The sequence below is a fragment of the Perna viridis genome, chromosome 10, assembly GCF_037379345.1.
Source record: "Perna viridis isolate PV_CMFRI_1.1 ecotype Kerala chromosome 10, ASM3737934v1, whole genome shotgun sequence".
Lineage (NCBI taxonomy): Eukaryota > Metazoa > Mollusca > Bivalvia > Mytilida > Mytilidae > Perna > Perna viridis.
Genome location: NC_142454.1, coordinates 4,997,482 through 5,017,543, shown reverse-complemented (window position 1 = coordinate 5,017,543; position 20,062 = coordinate 4,997,482). Strand labels below are relative to the sequence as shown.

The following is a 20,062-nucleotide window of genomic DNA, read 5'->3' as shown; positions in this document are numbered from 1 at the left end:
TCCGAGTTAAGACTTAAAATTTGCATTCTTCAGATCAGTTAAAAAATTTTCTTCTGAGAAATTTGTAAAACTTAAGTAATTTTTAGTAGCATGTTTTCTTGGTTCAACATTACTCCTGAATTTTATTATGGTTATGTTGTGCATGTCACTCAAACCACAAATAAAACTCAAAACATTCATACAATGATTTGGGGAATTAGACAATATAACGTCGTTGAGACTTGGGCTTGCATTTTTTGTATAACATGTTGGTTCCTTAACTTAATTATGCACATCAAGAATAGCACACACAGATGCTAAAGAAATTATTTTATCATATCCTAATATAGCATAATTCATATCACCTATGAACATAAAATTGTCATTTTGATCGGCAGATCGGCATTTTCTTTTATTGCCTGTGGCCAATATACACCACCGATGAGCTATTTGTGATTTCCAATATGGATTTCTATTGCTACAAAATATGATTTTGAAATCTAAATTATTCTTTCTGTCACATGGTAAATCTGCCCTTACATATACGGCTAGTCCACCGCCATGAGCAGTTCTGCTTTTTCTCCATAAGCGGAACCCTTCCACTGTGAATTGAACATTAGTAAACGAATCATCTAGATAAAACGTGATCTAGATTAAATTCGCTTTCATTTACCCTTTCTTGGGAATTAAATCTCCCAAAATCTATATGTAACCCACAAAAATCATTTTGAAGAAAAATCTATATATATGAACAAGCGGATTGTAATCTTCAAAGAGATAGTTTCGCTGCAAAAAATGTGAATCCCTATTCGTAAATGAACGAATAGATTCGTCTATTTTGGAAAATAGATTAAACGAGAAGATGACATTGATTCTCTGTCAGAGTGGTTAAAGGCCGCGAGGTCCTTAATTTTGAAACGAATGAAAGTTTAAAGTAGGTCAATGAGTGCCAATGCTACATCAATTTTTAAGGACTATGATGTAGCAAAACATTGTCTATTATACATGACAAATATGTTGTCGTACCAGCCGACAAAGCCCAAAACAACATTGTTTTTGTCTGCAAAACGTTTTACATCCAATGTTTATTATCAGAGGTAGACGTATAAAACAATAGCAGTGATAAAACCTATACTGCTACCACACTCTCCAAAGAAGAAATTGTGGAAAACCATAAATCTGTGCTATCCTCGTTTGGTCTCTCTACCAATGACGATGATTGTGAATTACCGTCTATGCACTGGATTCCTAAACTCCACAAAATTCCATACAAACAACATACATACAAAATCCTTTCATCTCTGGCAACATCCCTTCAACACCTACGTATGGAGTGTTCATATCACAACTCATATGTTATGCCAGAGCTTGCCAAGACGACGCAGACTTTCTGTATCGCGCTAGGATTCTAACAAATAGGCTTCTGGGACAGGGTTATGTTGCTACAAGATTGAAGTTATCACTACGACAATTTTATGGCCGTGGATCGTTACGGTGTATCCATCTGCGCCATGAAAACTGATTTGTTCAACGTGTCATAGGGATGTTGCCACAGATGTAAGGAAAGTTGATAATTCTGAAGGAAAAGTGCTCACGGTTGTCGTAAAAGTTGGTAATAGATTTCCTGTTTCGTCGATTTCTAAGTGTAGATCAAGATACGAGGCTGACTTCACAGTGTCTGTAGTATACTTTATCACAAGTTCTTTGGGGTAGATGCGATGTATCAAATCCCCAAAATTAGGGTTGTTTAAAGATAATACGTCATCTATATAGTGGAAACTGAGATAAAAGGATCTAGCTAAACGATCTGATCAGCCATAAAGTCAGCCTCATAAGTGAAGGAAAAGATCAAGAAGTAGAGGAGCACATAGAATTGAAAAATCATTAGCATAAATCTTTTCCACGCGAATTTACTGCTAATACCATGGACATGTAAAATGATTTAAGTATTTGGGAAATTAAAAATCTCTTTTTTTTAATTTTGTTTCTAGAAGATGAACTCCCACGCTATATCTTTATCATCATTGGTATCCTGAGCGTTGGATTTCTTGTCTTACTTGTTATTGTTGTAGCGTTGTGAGTACTCTTTGTTACAGTTTAACAAATTATGCACTAGAACACCAATTGAAAATACAATAAGACTAATTGTTTTAAACAATATTGGGACAACCACCAATGTGGGCAGTCAAGAAAAGTAAAAAAAACCGGCACAATTAGTATATGAAGAAAAAAAAGGGACAACAAAATTTTAAAGGTACTTATTGTGTGCATATATCGGTTGAGTAAAGAATGTCTTCGAATTGCTTATAGCTTGATAAAGGGAATGTCATCTATGTCCTAATGATAAAGATGGTCGCACGTTTAATTATGATGATCATTTAATTGATGAAGCAAAATTAATATATATATATATATGGTTTAACATGTTTAAAGATTGAAACAATAAATATAAACGTTTCAGAATGAGGCGCAGAAAAGCGGATAGTAATGAAACTGCTACGAAAACGGCTAATGATAAAGATAAAGAAATCAGCGCACAACTTAACAAAGAATGTAGTCATCAATTACAAGAAAACTACTACAGTGATATAAACCTATTTTGTCATCAACCGACAGACACAAATGACTATGAACAAATAAGGAAGAAAAATCAATCAGAAGATAACCATACCTACGCAGAACTAGGACGAGGCTGTAATAGTTTACCGCTGATTAATTTGTCTAATAACCAACCAGACACAAAACACTACGAAACATTTAGAAGAGTCAATCCATCACGAGACATCCACACATATGCATCATTGAAAAGGGATCACGAAAATCCGATAAACAACGAATTAGTTTCTGATATAAAAGGTGATTGAGAAAAACAAAAACAAAAAAACAAGTACGATTTTTATGTATATTATCTTTTACCCTTTAAAATAAGAAATAAGGACATCCTTAACACTACTTTGCGGAAATATATGTCACGCATGCCCGTTTATGTTCCCGAGGGTAAGACAAGAGTTCTATAATATGGTTCCACTCTTAATACTTGTTTGTTTTAAAAAGTTGTGTCTTGTCTCAAAAAGATACATTTATAGCATTTACTTTGAGCAAAGTAAGACGCATTTTACCTAGAGAGGTATTAATACCAGAAGCTTTTTTACATTTAAATCATAATTGTAACCGGCCGCCATGCTATTAGCGTCATGTCGGGTTACACTAGTGATCACAGGGTTTCATAAGTAAGTGTATGAAACGTTAACAAGACCACAACATATTCCTGTTCTACAATGTTTGTAAAATGTGTCAGAAAGTGTTCTTGCAGTGAAAACTTAAGTTATAATGTATGAGTTTGCAGGTATAGATTAAATCAATGGTGACATATGATGTCAATGTTTTGTTGTTAAATTTATTTGTACACAAATTTAAACTCGAAGTTAAAGTGAACTTGTATATTTTTAGTTTATATGCAGAGTTTAGGTCATTTATTTCGTTTTAAAATTAAATGTTTATTTCAGAATTGAATGTTTCATTTTTGATTTTTCATCGCACTGTAAAAGCGTTGACTGGTCCCAAATTTTGGACATGAAACGCAGCGTATAATACCATTGGATATGCTTCTCTCTTAATACAATTCTAGGTTATTTAAGAAATACGTAGACAACAGGCAGTAAACGGTGATTACGCAAAAGAAAAAAATGCATTTTTGGAAGTATTTATTCCGGAAATTTTCATAGTTGTGGGAACCTAAATAAATTAAAATTAGATAACAAATACGTTTAACGTCATCATATAATTAGGCAGACTGTCGAAATTCTCTTTCAAAATCGTATTCAATAAAAAAATCCACAACAATCTCAACAATTCGTCTAGATGAAACCGACAAAATGGCAGCGAAAACCGTCAAGCAAAGTCACAGATGCCTCCACAAAACAATGGGAAGCGAATGAAATTGACGCCAAAGGTAACATGAAGACGTGGTACGGGAAATAACAAAACGCCAGCCCTGGCAATGCAAGCACAACCACAAGGTGAACTTTCTCATTAAACTCGACAGTTACACTCGCAGCTAATCAATCCACATCACTCACTAGCTTGGCATTGGGTAAGGTACCACCATAAATTCCCACGGGAGGGGCTGCTTTGACCGGCGGCGAACATGGAGCATCGTCTGGACTCCCAGACAAGGTGATGCTAGACAACGTTCAGACCCAGTACCAACGGCAACAAGAAAGTCAGGGAGCCACTGCTGATAGAACAAAAGAGGCCCATGGCTAGCCAAATAGGGGTAATACGGGTACGTTTCAATACACAGCTATTTCGTCAGTTTTTTGGGGAAGCAAACCACGTGGGTCACTGGGCCGGGATGTCATGCATGTACGCCAAACACCAGAGTACGCTACGAGCGTGTTTGATCCCATCGGTGCTCATATTTCAACAACAATCAAAGACAAAATATACGCAGGCGAATATACAGACCTTCCTTCAAACGATTTAGCCACAGATCCTCATCTTAATGGAAATATTTCAATAAATGGCGGCCAACTCACAGTGGTCCAACAAAAGCAAACCCCTCTGACAAACATACATGTATGGACATGGCATTCATGACATTCATGGGGGTCATGTTAGAAAAAAGGCCTTTCAAGGGTCAGGAGCTTTTGAAGTACATGTTCAATGTGCGTCTCTCTGCTACAAGGGGCACACCACTCGGTTGGGTATCAAGCAACGAGCAGTATAGGCTCTATAAGGTCGGATCTCCACTTTTATCATGGGGGATTATATATGGAACTGTGGTTACTTTATGTGTCCACCCCGTCAAGATCTGTAAATAGTACTGGTTACCACTCGGTCGTGGGTAATGATGCTGAGGCATCTGCTCAAAACACTCAGAAAGGGCAAGGTCCCAGTAGTAATGAAGGGTATCGTTCTTTTTGCACCTGCTGGAGCTACAATAGGGGGAAACATGACTTCGGAACCGAATGTAAGTTTGTCCACAAATGCTCAAAATCTATGGGAGACCCTGTCAAATACTGCAAAGGGAAATAAAACACACACACACACACAAAAACAACAAAGATTCATTCATATTCTTTAGGGAATTCTCATATTAAGGTATACGTTGTCAAAAAATAAACCACTAGTAAATTATCCTTTACAGAATGTGGCGCAAGAAATTATAAGTGGGTTAGAATTTGGTTTCAAATTACAATATTCCGGCACAAGAATGCCCATGAAATCAAGAAACATAAAAAGTATTTCCGAGTGACCCGACCTAGTCCGTGAGAAAATACACAAGGAACAAAATCAGGTAGAATCGCTGAATAATTTCTATCCCCTCCCTAACATGCGAATTTCCTCGATTTTCTAAAGAACGGCGATTTTAGACTAATCCATAATATCTCTTATACATTCGAAAACTCCATAAATGATTTCATTAAACCAGATATTGGTTCAGTGAGATACCCCAGTGTTGATGATGCGGTAGAGATGATAAAACGAATAGGAAAAGGCGGACAATTAGCTAAGGCATATATCAAAGAGTAATCAAGAGAACCAAGGTTATAGCGGTAATCAAAAGAATGTAATCCAGGGACAAAGACCAGACATTGAAAACAGACATGCACAACAAAGAACATACAGTAACTAAAATCATACATACAAAGTAACAAAAGCAAATGAGCAACTCGGACTCCACTAAAAACTGGGAGCATGGACCAGGTGCACCGGTAGGGTAAAATCGCATTTATATTGCTAAGTGTCTCTTCCTCCGATTATGACCAGTTGGGTTTTGTTTATAAGGGAAATTACTAATATGCCAAATGTGTGTCAATGGGTGCGTATTGCTCTACTTTTGAGAAGTTTTTCAAGGCCCTTCATTGGTGTACTCAAACACATAGTAAAAATGAAAATATAATACACTATCTAGCCGATTATCGCTTAGAAGCAAAACACAAATCTCAATGTCAAACCACATTAGATACTTTCAAAAACGTTTGCAATTGGGGGTCCTTTAACCGACGACAAAAGCGTGTATTTTAACATTCTTAGGAGTTGAATTCGACACCGATACACTACAGCTTCGACTTCTGGAGGAAAAACTTAGCACTAGATCATGTTATATCTGCTAAAAACTTGACATTATGCCAACTTAAATCTCTGTTAGGAAAGTTAAATTTTGCATGTCAGGTAATTTCACCGGGTCGGGCTTCCTGTAGGCGGTTGATCAATGCGACCAGAAACTCCAATATAGAATTAGAGTTTCAAACTCCATACACGAGGATATAACATTATGGTAATCATTTCTGTCTCAGTATAACGGCGTTAACGTCATGCTAGATTCGTCTTGGACACGGACCGACTCTATAGAGCTTTACAGCGATAGTGCTGGGGCAAAAAAAAAGTTTTGGAATATATTTTCAGGGAAAATATGCACAATCTCTCTGGCCGCAATATTGGGTTGAAAATGGTATCTTTAAAGACATTGCATTTTTAGAGTTATTTCCTGTAGCTATACACATTTCAGGCCGTCTGTTAAAGAACAAGAAAATTATTTTTAATATTGATAATATGTCTAAACGTCTAAATCAACTAGAGTTATGTCTCCTGTTAGAAAACTGGTTTTTGCTACCAGTACATATAACATCATGCTTACAGCAGAACATATCACTGGTTCACTGAATTAAATTGCTCATTCTGTATATCGTTTTAATTGGCAGAAATTCAGAACCCTTTGCCCAGAAACAGTCGAACATGGAAGTTTGATAGATAGGTCAAAAACGGCAGCAGAATCTCTTAAAACTTTAAGAATCTGGTACCAATTAGACGATATTTGGCCATTCCCTCTTTACGCACTTTATTCTGCACTTCATCGCATATCTTTCTAATTATCATTTTTGGGCTTCTACTGTTTCTACATACATATCCGGCATCAGTTATTCTCATCAAATAAACGAATATAGCGATAATAGCAAATCGCTAATAGTTCAGAAAATGTTTGAGAGATTCCAAAGGTAATTCCCACAAACCCAGATATCCTTGTCCCCATTTCAATCGAAGTATTGAGTCGATTAATTCGCTTTCTCCCGAGCGTTTGTCATTCAATATTCGAATCGACGCTCTTCTCGTCGGTCTTTAGTATGGCATTTTCGCCTTGCTTCGTGTTGTGGAGATCACAGCCGATAGCCAGGCGCGGGACAACTCTCAATGAATTTTGCATACGATTCGTTTATGTGACGTATCATTTCAAATACAAAATCAAACTGAAGAATTAAATTTAAAAATTAGAAGCTAAAAAACGACGTGTCATTAGCAAATCACTTATTTGAGTAAATTGTATAACTTCTTTTTAAGATCGCATTGTGTATAGTATGTGTGATATATATGTATACTACGTCATTACTTGTGTTTTGTTCTTCTCTCCTTTAGTTTAGCGTTGCTTTAATATAATGCTTCATTGTATAATCTCATTTGTAAGGAAATAAATATGTGAATAAATGAGTATTCAGATTTATTTGTCCTTATTTTGGCCAGTTTTGGTTAGGTGTAAGTTCAATGGATATTATATGTTTTTACAGAACTAGATTTTATGGTTTAGTATGTAAAGAGTAGTATTTCGGTAATATTTTATATTGTAATTTTGGAACTAAGAGTGTAACATGTAGATCTGGTCTTATGTACTTTCTTTTTAACTGTATGTGCTTTTATTGAATATTGTTAATGTTTGATATTTTTTTTTGTTTATTTCATTCCAAATTACTTTGGTGAAATATTTTCTTGTATGTCTTCTTTTTTTTTATTCACTAAAATGTATTTGTTTTAGTTAATTATCTCATTTTTCATTTGTAAATAGTTCAGTTTGTGTATTCTTATTTTCCATTTCGACGTTAATCATTCAGCTAAACGCAATTTTTACATATTTCATATTGAAAGTCCAATTTGTTCATTTTAACGTAGACTGAGGCATACCCTTTACTGGAGATAGCATACAGCGTTCTATTAGACTCATATATTCTTGTCACACTGATGATATACTACATTGAGTATTGTTTTCATCTGTTTTTACCTCGTCTAATGTAGTGTGAAAGCCGGTTCTGATATAATTTGACAATTTAATAGTCATTTGTGAGAGTTAATTTTATTCCTAATAATGGTGTGATACTTTGGTATTCCACATACGTAAAATTAAAAGATAGTTACATGTACTTGTCTTGGTATAACATTTTGTTTTTGCGTACGGAGTGTTCATATCACAGCTCATACGTTATACCAAAGCTTGCCGAAACTACGCAGACTTTTTGTATCTCGCTAGAATTCTAACAAATAGGCTTCTGTCGCTTAAAGATAAAATGTGTGCCTTATACTTTGTTATTTCTCATGAAAATCATTATATTCCGAAGAAAGTGGTTCTCTCGCACGAAAATTGCGATAATTGAGCATGATTCTAGCCATATATGCTGATTATTTAATGGGGTACGAACAGCGCGCGTAACGTCTTATAATTGTTAACTGTTGTTTCTCTCTTTTCTTAACCCGATTATATTAACCTAATTATTTATTGATTGTGGGGAATAGAGATAGCCATGTTGTGAAAAAAATATTTTTTAAACGTGTTATATGTGTACGTTAAGTCAACACATGGTAATGGAAATAAGGTGTGCTTTGCTCTTCAAAGGTTTATCGTCAGTCTTTAATGTATCCGAATCTATGAATGGTGTCTAGTTTCAGCAAAAAAAGCCAATCTGTGTGAATTCTACTAACAAGAAGATAAGGACTTTTATGTTTCTTGTTTCAAATTATTAATAATTTTTCTCACCGTCATCGCAACGGGAAGCATCTTACCAGCCTATTTTTAATACAGTGAATTCTTTTTTTTACGAACCAAAACGGTGGCTAAACAACAGTTTTAGAAAGGATAGGCCTTTCTTTGTAGTATTAATATGTTACTCATAACTACTAGTCAAAAAGAACGAACGGAAAAAGTTCAGTCATTTTTATTAACGCTAAAAAGTAATCAAGCGAACCAAAATTCTAGCGAAAAATCAAAAGAACTAACATATTCTAAGTAGAAAAGAGCATAACATAAACAAAATAGCACATACAAAGAAACAAAAGTATTTGAGCAATCCAGACTCCACTAACGTTTGGACGTATACATGAACCAGGTCCATTAATTGGGTAAGCGCCCTCTGCTTTTCTAGGAACGCCTGTTGACATGCTCATTATTATTTTTTTTATAGACGGGAAAATATTACAGTAATTCCTTAAGTCTCGTTTAGAAATATTATCAATCGATACATATTTGTACATTCACATTCAGTATCCATAAAAGAACAGATTTTAGCAGTTGAACAAGTAGTCTGTGAGTTTTGCATCGCAATGCAAAGGCTCGTACCTAAAGAAAAGCTATTGAAAACTTCATGCCTAATTTGTTAAAGAGGAAAGTGAGGGAAAACTGAGTTTGCATAAATTCAGAAAGTCCCAAGGATTATAATAATTATAAAAATTCAACTTACCGGAACAAATACTTGACCTGTAACTTGTAATGACAAAACAATATACTAAATATGAAATGAATGTCTGCAAGCATGACTTAATATGCAAAGAAAAAAAAGCTTTTGCTTAAAGTTTGGGTAATGTAATACCACACTTGCATGACAATAGTAGTATTTATATAGTTTGAGATATAATTTTTCTGGTGCAGGTGTGCGCATAACGTCGGGTCCGGTGGCCGTGGCCGGCAAGTGAACGAGAAAAGGATGGGGACCGAAAATGGACTTTTGGTGACCGGAAGTAGACTTAGACTGGAAAATGTTTACCTGTGAAGGAGACCTCTAATGTTGTGTAATTCAATTGGAATACTTAAGTAAATGTGTGTCATCTTGATCAAGAAGTAATGTTGTTTTAATTGACATCAGAATGATGTTTTAACTCTTCCTTTTTACTGTGGATTTGAACTATGCGTTGTATTGATCTTTAGTCGCTTTGTATTGAATTTTATGAATAATTTTTTACTAACGGTTGTAAGGAGATATAAACGTCTTCCCAAGAATGCAATGTTTAAAACCGGGAGGAGGGTTAATTTTTTAATCATTTAATTGATATTTTATTAATTTATTTCTACAATGTGGTTTACTTGAAGGTGTTTATCATCAATTTCATGGAGTAATGAACTTTTTCTAGTACTTGAATACAGATGTGCACGATTTTTTTTCTTGGGGTTAACACATGCTCGTTTTAAAGTGCAAAGTTTTTATGAATGGATTTATACTGACAGTTGCAAGGTGATTTTAACCTCATCACATGTTTTGCTTTTTCGCCCGCTTTGTTTACAATCGGAACGTTAAGCAGGACCTTTTAAGGTTGTGTGGCTTTCCTTTTTTAATTTATATGCACATGTTCATTGTCAATAAGACTTTTTTAGCGCAAAGTCATATTCAATAAAGCTCTATTGGGTAAACCAGGTATCATATAAGGCTTGTATTTTGGCATGTTTTTTCCCAAATTTTCCTTCATGGTTGTCCAAGCTTTAATTTGTGTAGGTATCTTAATTTGCCTTCTTTGACTGTATGGTAGTTGTATTAACCTTCTCATTTTTACATAGGGTACTGAATATCTTTTATTTTGGTACTACTTAAGTCTAATAGTTTCGATGTCTTCATATCATGTGCACTCAAACTTCATTTAACCATTTGTTATTAGTCCATATCGGGTAAACCTTTGTTTTAATTTACAAATGTGATTGTTTGATATAAGTTTTACGATTACGGTTTTAAGTAGTTGTCATTGGTTGTTTTGAATGTTTATGTCCAGGTAAAATGCATCTTTTTGAAAGAGGGGTAACTTGGTAACTTACATACACAACAACACGCCACTCCAAACGAACAAGTCTGTCTTTGCGGAATAGTTGGTATCGATATTTCATTGTTAGGTACAGTCTGTTTTAGCCAGCTTTCCGTAAATGAGAGGATATCGAAGTCGTTATATTCAATTGATATTTACTCATGTTTTGGTTTAATGCTTTGCACGTTTAAGTGAAGAAGAGATAAAGAGTTCTTCCGAATTTGCTAATAACTTAGGTTTGAGCCGGAGCAAGCGGTGAAGCTGGTATTTAATGGTTCTGTACTACAACTGGGTGTAGACGAGGGCCTAGGATTAGGTTCAACGCCAGCAATTATCAATATAATGCAAGCAATCATGTAGAAGAAAATTTCAGTTTTTATTGAGAAGTCTGGAACAGACTGAGTGTAGCTTGATATATTTTTCATCTTTATCTCGGTACTTGCTTTTGTGTTAAGTTCTCAATTTAGCTCACGATAAAAAAGGACTGCTTAAAAAAGTATCAGCGTGACAGAGGCTAATCCATAAGTGATAAATAAACAAATGAATTTGATATCGGGCAAGGAGAGACATTTCTTAATTTTCCTTTAACGCGATAATGAATAAAACAGTCCGATTCTCTCTCTCTATGTAGCTATATCATCCGTCACCATGACCATTTCGCAGTTTTAATCCTACATTTTGCGATATTATTTTCTTTTTTTGTAAAATTCACATAGTAATATGAATGGTGTATGATCGAGATTGCATTATGTACAAACGTTTTGTTTTGACCACGAATCCCCTTCTTATAATCTAACCAACAATTGACACCAAAAAACAAAACTTAAATACATTATATTGTAATGCTTTTATGATAATACTGTTAACTGTCAATTATGCCATTTGTAATTTAGATGCATGCTTTTTGTTTACTTTGGGTACCTCAAATGAAGTAGTTTCTACGAAAGCCAATTGAGCTCATTTTCGTAGACTAAAAAACTTTTTTTCGAGTTATAACGCGAAACTTGCGCGTGAGTTTGGATATTTTGCGAAAGGTTCTATATACAACATTTTTTTAGTCTACGAAAATGAGCGCAATTGGCTTTTGTAAGTTTCGTAGTTAAGGGGCTTGTGTAAAATATACGAAATTTACAACGCTGTACTATTCAAAGATTCACAAAAATTAAGATATTTTAGTAAAATTTCGCAATATACTTGGATTTATAATTTGGCAAACTGTAAATTTTAGCCTGAGTTTGACTGTGTCTATTATAAGGTGGGCATAAAAGTTATTGTGTCAGGGGTAATTTTTTTGGAGTGGTTTTTTTTTTGTTGGTTTGTTGGGTTTTTTTATTATTATTTATTATTATTTTTTTTTTTGGCGAAATGAAACTTTTGAATTATGATGTTTCATATGAGTGTCCTTTTAATTGATTTTTGTATCATCTTGATAAACTAAAAGACTCTCATTAATGAATTACAATGTTTATCATATATATCTTACAACAGTGCTATGCAAATCACTCAAATTGTATTCAAACTGATGAGCAGCATTTCCACACGACTAATAAGGGCAGTTACTTACACTTTGTTAACATAATTCATAGCAATTATTTATTCTAAACTTAATTTTTGTTTAATTGTTACTTGATAGTTTAATTATACCATCCACATGGAGGCTTAAAAATATATACTTAGATGTCAAAAATTGTTTTTCAAATGTTCGTCCTGTTTTTAGATCTCTCGCAGTAAATAAGAGTTCAGTATCTCCAAATATTAAAGATTCTTCTACTGCTAACGTCTCACCTGGACGTAAATGTGGCAAAGGTACAACTAGTTTACCAAGCCGTTCGCATGTCGGATCGGTGACAAATTTCGGACTTTTGTCATCTGAAACATATACCACTAATTCGAGAGCCCTCTCGTCCGGTTTCAATACTTGAAAGACTTGTGATTTTCGGTGTCCAGATTCAACCTTGCTCCTTTTTCAGCAAATTTATAGAATACTTTGAATGCCATAAGTTTTCTTTAGTATTCTCTTTTGTATTTGTTTTGGATGGTGACCATAAAGAACAGCACCTTTTAAAACAGCCAAGCCCGTATCTGTAGGAATTATTATTGTAGGCTTTTCTTTCTTACCAAATTTGTATTTTATAGCTTTTTGAACAAGGTCACATTCAGAAAATCCACCGACCAATACTAGAAAGTGTAATCCCGAAAGTTCTCTTTTTTTCAGAAGCTCATCTAAATGAGAAACTAATTGTTCGATTATTGGTTCAAATAGTTTTCTAAAAATGTCAGGCTTGATGTACAGTTTTTGTCATGAGACAGTAACAGAACTTTTGTATGGGGATTTTTCTATGACTGATTTGATAGTTCCCTTCTCTTTTATCGTGTCCATCAGCCCAAGAGGCATTGTTAAGACAATATCTTTATCATTGCTATTACTACTCGTAGGATTATTTTGCCTTGCTGATACTGACCCTTTCTTTACCTCAAAACCGTATACTAGATCGGTGTAGTCCTCTAGATCACTCTCTTTAAATTTTTTTATCACATCTTTTCCAAAAAGTTGGCCAAGAAAATTAACATATTCGTCGTCTACTTTTGTACTTCCCCATGGTCCGCCGCTTGGTGGGAGGATTTCCTCAAGCAGCCCTTCTCCATGACTCTCATTAGCTGTTATATCGGCTGTACCACCTACAAATGTTGATAACAATGGTCACATTTAATCTATGTGGGTTATGTACATTTGTACAATTACGCAACTGCACAAATAAGCTCATAGGCCCGACTCAAGAAAGCATATAAATTGAAGGTCAAAACAAGACAACTTTAGCACGTTAGTGATAGTGAGCCAATGTTTATAGGTACAAGTATATGTAGCGCTTCTTACACGATTTTAACTCCTTTCGGTTGTGTTTAGAACATAGGTGTAAAGCTTGCTTTTGGTGTACAAGTAAAGTCTTTCCAGCACAGTAAAAAAATGAGGCGTATGGCGGACGTATCACAAGATCGTACCAATTAAGCGTACAACGTTATAATACAAATTGAACTTGATGCACATTCGGGCTGCTGTTAGATCATGTTCAAAACAAGAGACCAGCGAATCTGGAATAAATCATTGTAGTACACATCTAAGATACATGTTACAATGAAGTTGTCTTCGAATAATTTGGACGAAAATTCAGATATTGAAAGCTTGGAATTTAAATGACTCCCTTTTTTTTTAAAAATCCTCCGGAAGTAAGATGCAACAATTGATGTAGGTGCAATGTATGATGAATTGTATCTACACGTACATTGTTTGAAACTTGTTTGCGTATTGTTACGTACCACCTAAATCCACTACGACATATTTAATTCCTTCTTTGATGCTGGCTGAAAATTTGTTTCCTTCCCGGACTGTACGGAGTTCTTTACAGGAAATAGAGGCTGCTTCCGGTTCTAATGCAATCATAAGATTATTGTCTTTAATGCCTGCCTGTGTTACAGAATTTCATCACATCATATTTAAAGTTACAGTAAAGCATATGGTTTGTGTGTGTATGTGTACTACGTACAAATGTGCTAACTCGGAGAATAAATATTAAAATACTAGACTAAGTATATATTTTTTTCTAACAGTTGACAATCTGTTCTAGTAAATTTGAGAGAGGTTACAGGTAACTTGCCTTGACTTGGTTATGAATCGGATTAGTGTTCGGTATTTTTTTTCTGTTGTTACCCTTACTTACTCCAAACTGCATGTTATAAATAGTGTTTGACTGACGAGGAGGGAGAATATGGCTTAAAGGATTTGTATATTTTTACTGTATGGCATTGTTATTTTAAACTGTATATTGTAATCAGTACTATTATGTGTAAATAATCAGGTACAAAACTTTCCTGTTTTTCTTTGATTTTTTGTTTTGTTTTGTTTTGTTTTGTTTTGTTTTCATTTCGCTGGTTTTTCGAATAATCAATACGTTACACCTTTATAGACACAAATCGTATAATTCTCTACGGCCATGCATGTGATTAATTTTTCAGTATACACCTTAACAATATCCATACCTTTTTTGCTGCTTCCCTCATGAACATTTTTGCTCTATCCTCCCATATTGCAGGGACAGTTATCACAAACTGTACATCTTCTTGTGTAGTGTTTACTAACGTAGTTGTCAGTTTAGCCATGGCTTGCTCTTTGAGGTAGTTAATAGCAATACTGAATACATCCAATGCCTTCATCGTTTTACCATTCTCTTCTGTTTAGTTGGCGTTTATATCTATTTTCTGAAATATGTATATACATGTACATTCTACTTGTATATTTCTTATCATGTTTAGTTCTATTCTACAATATGTTAATATATACTGCAGCACTCCCTTAAATGTGTAGACTAAGGAAAACTTTAAGTTAAAGGAACGTTCTAAACAAATGTTCCTGACTTGTTCGAGGTGCTATTCTTATTCAGAATTGTAAATATAAAAGGGTTAAGAGTCAATCAAACAGCCCAAAAAAAAATAAAGAATCCCTTCGGACAAATTATTTGTTGTAAAAGTGTTATAAATTATAGATTTTGATCATCCAATAGAGACGACTGTGATGATATTTCCATTGTCCAAGACAACTCTAATGCATCGAGATGGATAGTTTATGTAAAATAGCTAAACATGTAAAAAAAATTCTTACCATATTTTGAGTGAAATTAATGCGTCCATATGTGAGTTTTTATCCATATGTATCTTATGGCACTCGATAACTTTTTTTTCTAATACAGTTAATTGAAAAAATCAATTTACTAGTAAATGCAGAAGGAAGTATCCAAATTACCTATCATTTATCATCACATAAAAATGCTGAACAAGTAGATTGGCTTCCATGAAATACAAAATGTGCACTAAAAATAAGCCATACTAACTGTGAAATACTTCAGTGTACAAATTTTGGACCACACTGTCTGAAAATAGTTAACATCATTGGGCCTAAAATATATATAGACCTTAAAGACCATGATCCTTTGTACTTAAAACTTGCATTTAAACGTGTGAAACGAACAAGGAACACAGTACAACACAAGGGTGGATCCAGGATTCAAGTTTAGGGGAAGGGGGCGTTCATTGAATCAAATGCCGCGCAAAGCAAAGGAAAAAAATATTATGGGGTGAAACGTGTGGTGAAAAAAAATTTTTCTTATAAATTTAAAGGGGGGCGTACGCCCGACATGCCAGTCCATGGATCCGCCCCTGTATTATGCATTTGCTTCTCTATATATACTATGAAGCATGTGTAAACTGTAGGAAGACGAAGTTGAATGTATACTGAAAAACCTTCTAGTCGCTATTTTTCCATTTTGTTGCTTTCTCTAGATGTATCTGTATTGATGGTTCTTGTCACTTCCAGACGTTTCTTGACTCTTCTTGTTGTTAACTAATGACACTGATAGTGTTCGGACTTTCTGGTTAAAGCCAAGCCAGAAAGGCCTAATCATATGGCATTTCGGAAGCGAAAAAGAGTATCTGAATTTTAATTATTGTTTATGACCATATACGAAACGCATTAGAGAAGACGATACGAAAATACCAAATAGCTTTGTATATATATCGAGTCAGTACTTCCAAGCTATGACTTTATGCTGTTATTAAACACTGTTATGAGGACTTTGTCCACTTTTACTACAGTGTTCTTGATGAAAAAAAATACTTAAGTACCACTCCACATAAAATTCAACACTGCCACTGGTAAAGTAGAAGAAAAACCCACCTAACATTCGATGCTTTTCAGTCTACGGATGCTATACTTTTAGATACCGATAATCATGCATTTTTACATTCAGATCTGCACTTTCTAGAAAATCATCTCCCACTATAATCAACCGAATGAAACCAAATCATGAAAGATAACTCTTGAAAAGTACCAATTTCATGTACAATCAATACGATTTTATCTCAAGAGCGCAACAACTAAATGGAAAACTAAGATAAGTTATGTGATCAGTAAGTGTTCCTGAACAAGAAATAAAACTGAATTTGGTGGGTTTTTGACATACACGAATCACCTTCTACCTGATTTTTAGAAAGACTGCTACTAAAGGTTTATTCTGGCTATTCCAACATTCTAAAATTTATAGGTAAAAATTATAAAATCCATGTAGGAATAGCCAGAACGGTTGTATAAACAAGGGATTAAGTTTGTGTATACTGTAAAAACAAAACTTTAATTGGAATTCTAAATGTGTTGGAGTTACCTGTCAAATTTTTGCTGTATGTATGAAATTTTATTTGGGATCTGTAAAGGTTTCACATGAAAATTCTTATGAATTTTAGACTTGCGAGTGTTTAGGTGTCATTTAAAGTTTTCTTTTTTAAAAATAAAAAAATTTTTTTTCCACAATTTTATTAAATATTCAATATTCATGATGACAATAAGTCATTGATAATACACACTTTATAAGTACATAATATTCAAGCACTGATAACATTGTAAATAAATGAAAAAGCAGTAAATAAAGTTAAAGTACACATGATTTGTGTAAAAGAATCATACAATAAATGCATAAATAAAACATACAAAGCACAACAGCTCAAGCACTAATCAAAAGTTCACAAGTCCACTCTAGATGCAAAAGATGAGAAGCAGCGTAAGCAAACGACTGATGTGAGTTCCTGGTTCTGTAGACGAATCTTTAGTGTTGTCAGTCTGGAGTCGATCTCTCGGTATTTGCGTTTTCTTGGGACACGTTTACCATCGGCTTGGTACTGGAGCAAGGTGCAGGCATGGACGGCTTCTTCGTTTGTTTATTAATTAACTGAATTTAATTTTCAGTCTCTATCTTCTTTCCAATATTTCAACATTTTCAGTCTATATTTTATATGTTTATTACCATGAAAAAAGTTATAAATTTGGCAAAAATAGCCCCACATTTCTCTAAAACACATTATAATTTTGCTAATAAAATGTTTAAATCCAATGTTGAATCCCAAATTTACATGTAAAATTAATTAGGCAACAATTACTAAAACAACAAAACCTACTAAAACAACATCCATTGTTCTCTGCATGTAGGAATATCCAGAATATATATTTTTAAAATGCTGGAATAGCTAGAAGACACCCTACTAAAAAGCTCAACAAAAAACGTAATAATCCATGTATTCATGTGATGACAAATGTGATGCAATGTATGTTGACTAAACTGTATATATACATGAAGTTGACTTATTATAAACATTCCTGCTATCTTGAATAAATTCTATGTAAAATTCCGCTAAAAAGTATTTCAATATGATTTCAATATGATATCCACTAGCTGTCAGCAAAATCGTCAATTTTATTTTCACTATAAGATCTTCACAACTACTTAAGTCCGCGGTTAATGCATGTAAAATTAGTGATATGATTCAGAGGTTAATAGCCATATTAGGCAGGAAAATTTAGTACAGTATTGATTACAGCTTACATCATACCTCCTCGTAAAGCATCATCTTAAAACGTCGAAAATAGTAAAATTTGGCTGTCTTCTCATTAGGTAAAATGTCTTCGAGGTACTTTTTCTCAGCGTCATACCCAAAGGCTACAAATTTCTTGTCTATGTTCAGGAGAACTGTTGTTGGGGTTTTCTCTGAAGTTAAGTCGTTACGTTTCCATTCCCATTTTTGTACTGACTCCGGTTGGTCCTTCGTTGAGAAGGCGAATCCTGAGGTTGTTCCGAAATCTATAGCTACTACAAATACTGTTCTCGCTTCCATGTTTCCATCTCCTGACTTTCTGTATTTCTAGAAGAATTAAAAACGTAACTTGTAAAACAAGCAGCCGAAGTTTTGTTTCACTATATATTATTATAGAACCCGTAATTCAGCTTTGGTGTGCATTTTTGTTTGTACATGTATCTTGAGAAAACTGCCTTTTATATTTATCGCTATGTGTTAAAATACACAAAGCATTAAAAAACGCAAAAATGCAAAAATAAGACACAATTTACGAATGAAGACTGTTCAAATTAATTGGTTTGCATCTGTTGTGTGTCGACAGATCATTTAAATCAAACACAAAACTAATGAACAGAAAGTTGGGAAAGGGAAAATTATTACAGTTTCCATATTATCAATTTAGATCGAAGATCAGAATTGATATAGCAATCGCCAGAGCCTTTAGATTTGTAAAGCCTGATAGCATCTGCAATTATCTTACACTACCGCAATAAAATAGTCCAATTGGCATACCCCAGTTATGTTCAAATGCAGATAGATAGGTCCATTTTATAGGTATTTCTAATATATAAAATTTAATTCCATGTTATTTACGCCAATAAAAACTCAATAAACAACCTTTTCTGAGAACTTAACAATGTTGATTAATTAGGATTGTACATATATATTATCAACGATCCAATTAAAAATAGTTGACCTCTAATCTCTTATCAGTACCAGTTTATTCCTATGCAATCAGTCGTTCACTGTCAATATATTCAAGTTTTTCTATTTATTTTTAGACGCATACTATAGATAGAAATGAACACCCTGCGAGACTATAAATAGTCAAAATGCTGGATCTACATTCTGATATTTCATCCAGGCCCTTGGATTCAAATATACTTACAAAAAGAGGGCAGTGGTTCCGATCAAGAAACCTATATAATGAAAGGGGTTCCATGCTATCATTTGCCACTCATTTTTTGCCAAGTTTTTTTAAAAAAGAGTAGCACAATTACCGAAACCATCATGCACAGTGTCGTGTATTTTTATTACGGTTTCCGCCTCGTGACATCGGAAGCCCGGGGATGACAAATAAAAAAATAAATTTTGCTTAAACGATGGTATAGGAATTTCGATGATGAATTTATCGGGAATGGTGTCAGTCTGTGGTCTATTGATATTGCTTCTTTTAATAATCCTTCTATTGGGCTATTTTGGCCATGTGTAATGGAGCAAGATTATAGAGCTGCCGGTGCTCCAGTGCATGGCTAGAGTTGTCTGCAACATACATAATTATTGAAATTGTATTCTTAGACTTTGGCGTTTATGTTAATGTACGTGTGTCTGGAACTAGATGCCTAAGAAACTAAGCACTTTAAATGACGCATAGCTGTCTATGCGATAACTTGTAGCACTAGAGCTATAAAGCTCACCAACCGAGAAATGTAGCTAATGGACAGGGACATGTATCTAAGGACATGATTTATTTCAATGATTGTGGGGGGGGGGTAAATTTTGTTGATTTGACAGACAGTTTCGACCTGGAGGACGATAAATTGAAATTCGGCTTGAAAATATTTAGAAACCGGAAAAGGCC

At 34.3% G+C, this 20,062-nt stretch overlaps 3 protein-coding genes across 11 annotated transcripts in view; 1 reads left to right on the top strand and 2 right to left on the bottom strand.

The window, feature by feature from the left end:
• The window catches only part of LOC148604245 (uncharacterized), a 30,170-nt gene extending 26,683 nt beyond the window's left edge, over positions 1–3,487 (top strand). For all 6 annotated transcript variants that reach the window (XM_088549987.1, XM_088549991.1, XM_088549989.1 and 3 more), the window contains 2 exons: positions 1,971–2,055; positions 2,441–3,487. In XM_088549987.1, coding sequence (XP_088406113.1) covers positions 1,971–2,055; positions 2,441–2,843 — 488 coding nt within the window. In that variant the 3' untranslated portion in view covers positions 2,844–3,487. The remainder of the gene's footprint in view (positions 1–1,970; positions 2,056–2,440) is intronic.
• Positions 3,488–12,964: 9,477 nt separating this feature from the next.
• LOC148604241 (heat shock 70 kDa protein 12A-like) overlaps positions 12,965–20,062 on the bottom strand; it is a 43,412-nt gene continuing 36,314 nt past the window's right edge. For 3 of the 4 annotated variants that reach the window (XM_088551119.1, XM_088551120.1, XM_088551118.1), the window contains exons 2-4: positions 14,845–18,546; positions 14,125–14,272; positions 12,965–13,488 (exon numbers count right to left, since the gene is read on the bottom strand). In XM_088551119.1, the coding sequence (XP_088407245.1) occupies positions 13,109–13,488; positions 14,125–14,272; positions 14,845–15,018 (702 nt within the window). In that variant the 5' untranslated portion in view covers positions 15,019–18,546 and the 3' untranslated portion in view covers positions 12,965–13,108. The remainder of the gene's footprint in view (positions 13,489–14,124; positions 14,273–14,844; positions 18,547–20,062) is intronic. The other variant, XM_088551121.1, reaches the window with a different exon arrangement.
• On the bottom strand, positions 18,232–18,519 carry LOC148604244 (heat shock 70 kDa protein 12A-like). The gene has a single exon (XM_088550139.1). The coding sequence runs from the start codon at positions 18,517–18,519 to the stop codon at positions 18,232–18,234; it is 288 nt and encodes a 95-aa protein (XP_088406265.1).

Bases quoted from the DNA above. Each gene is read 5' to 3' on its own strand.
- LOC148604244 (XM_088550139.1), bottom strand. From the start codon at position 18,519: ATGGAAGCGAGAACAGTATTTGTAGTAGCTATAGATTTCGGAACAACC.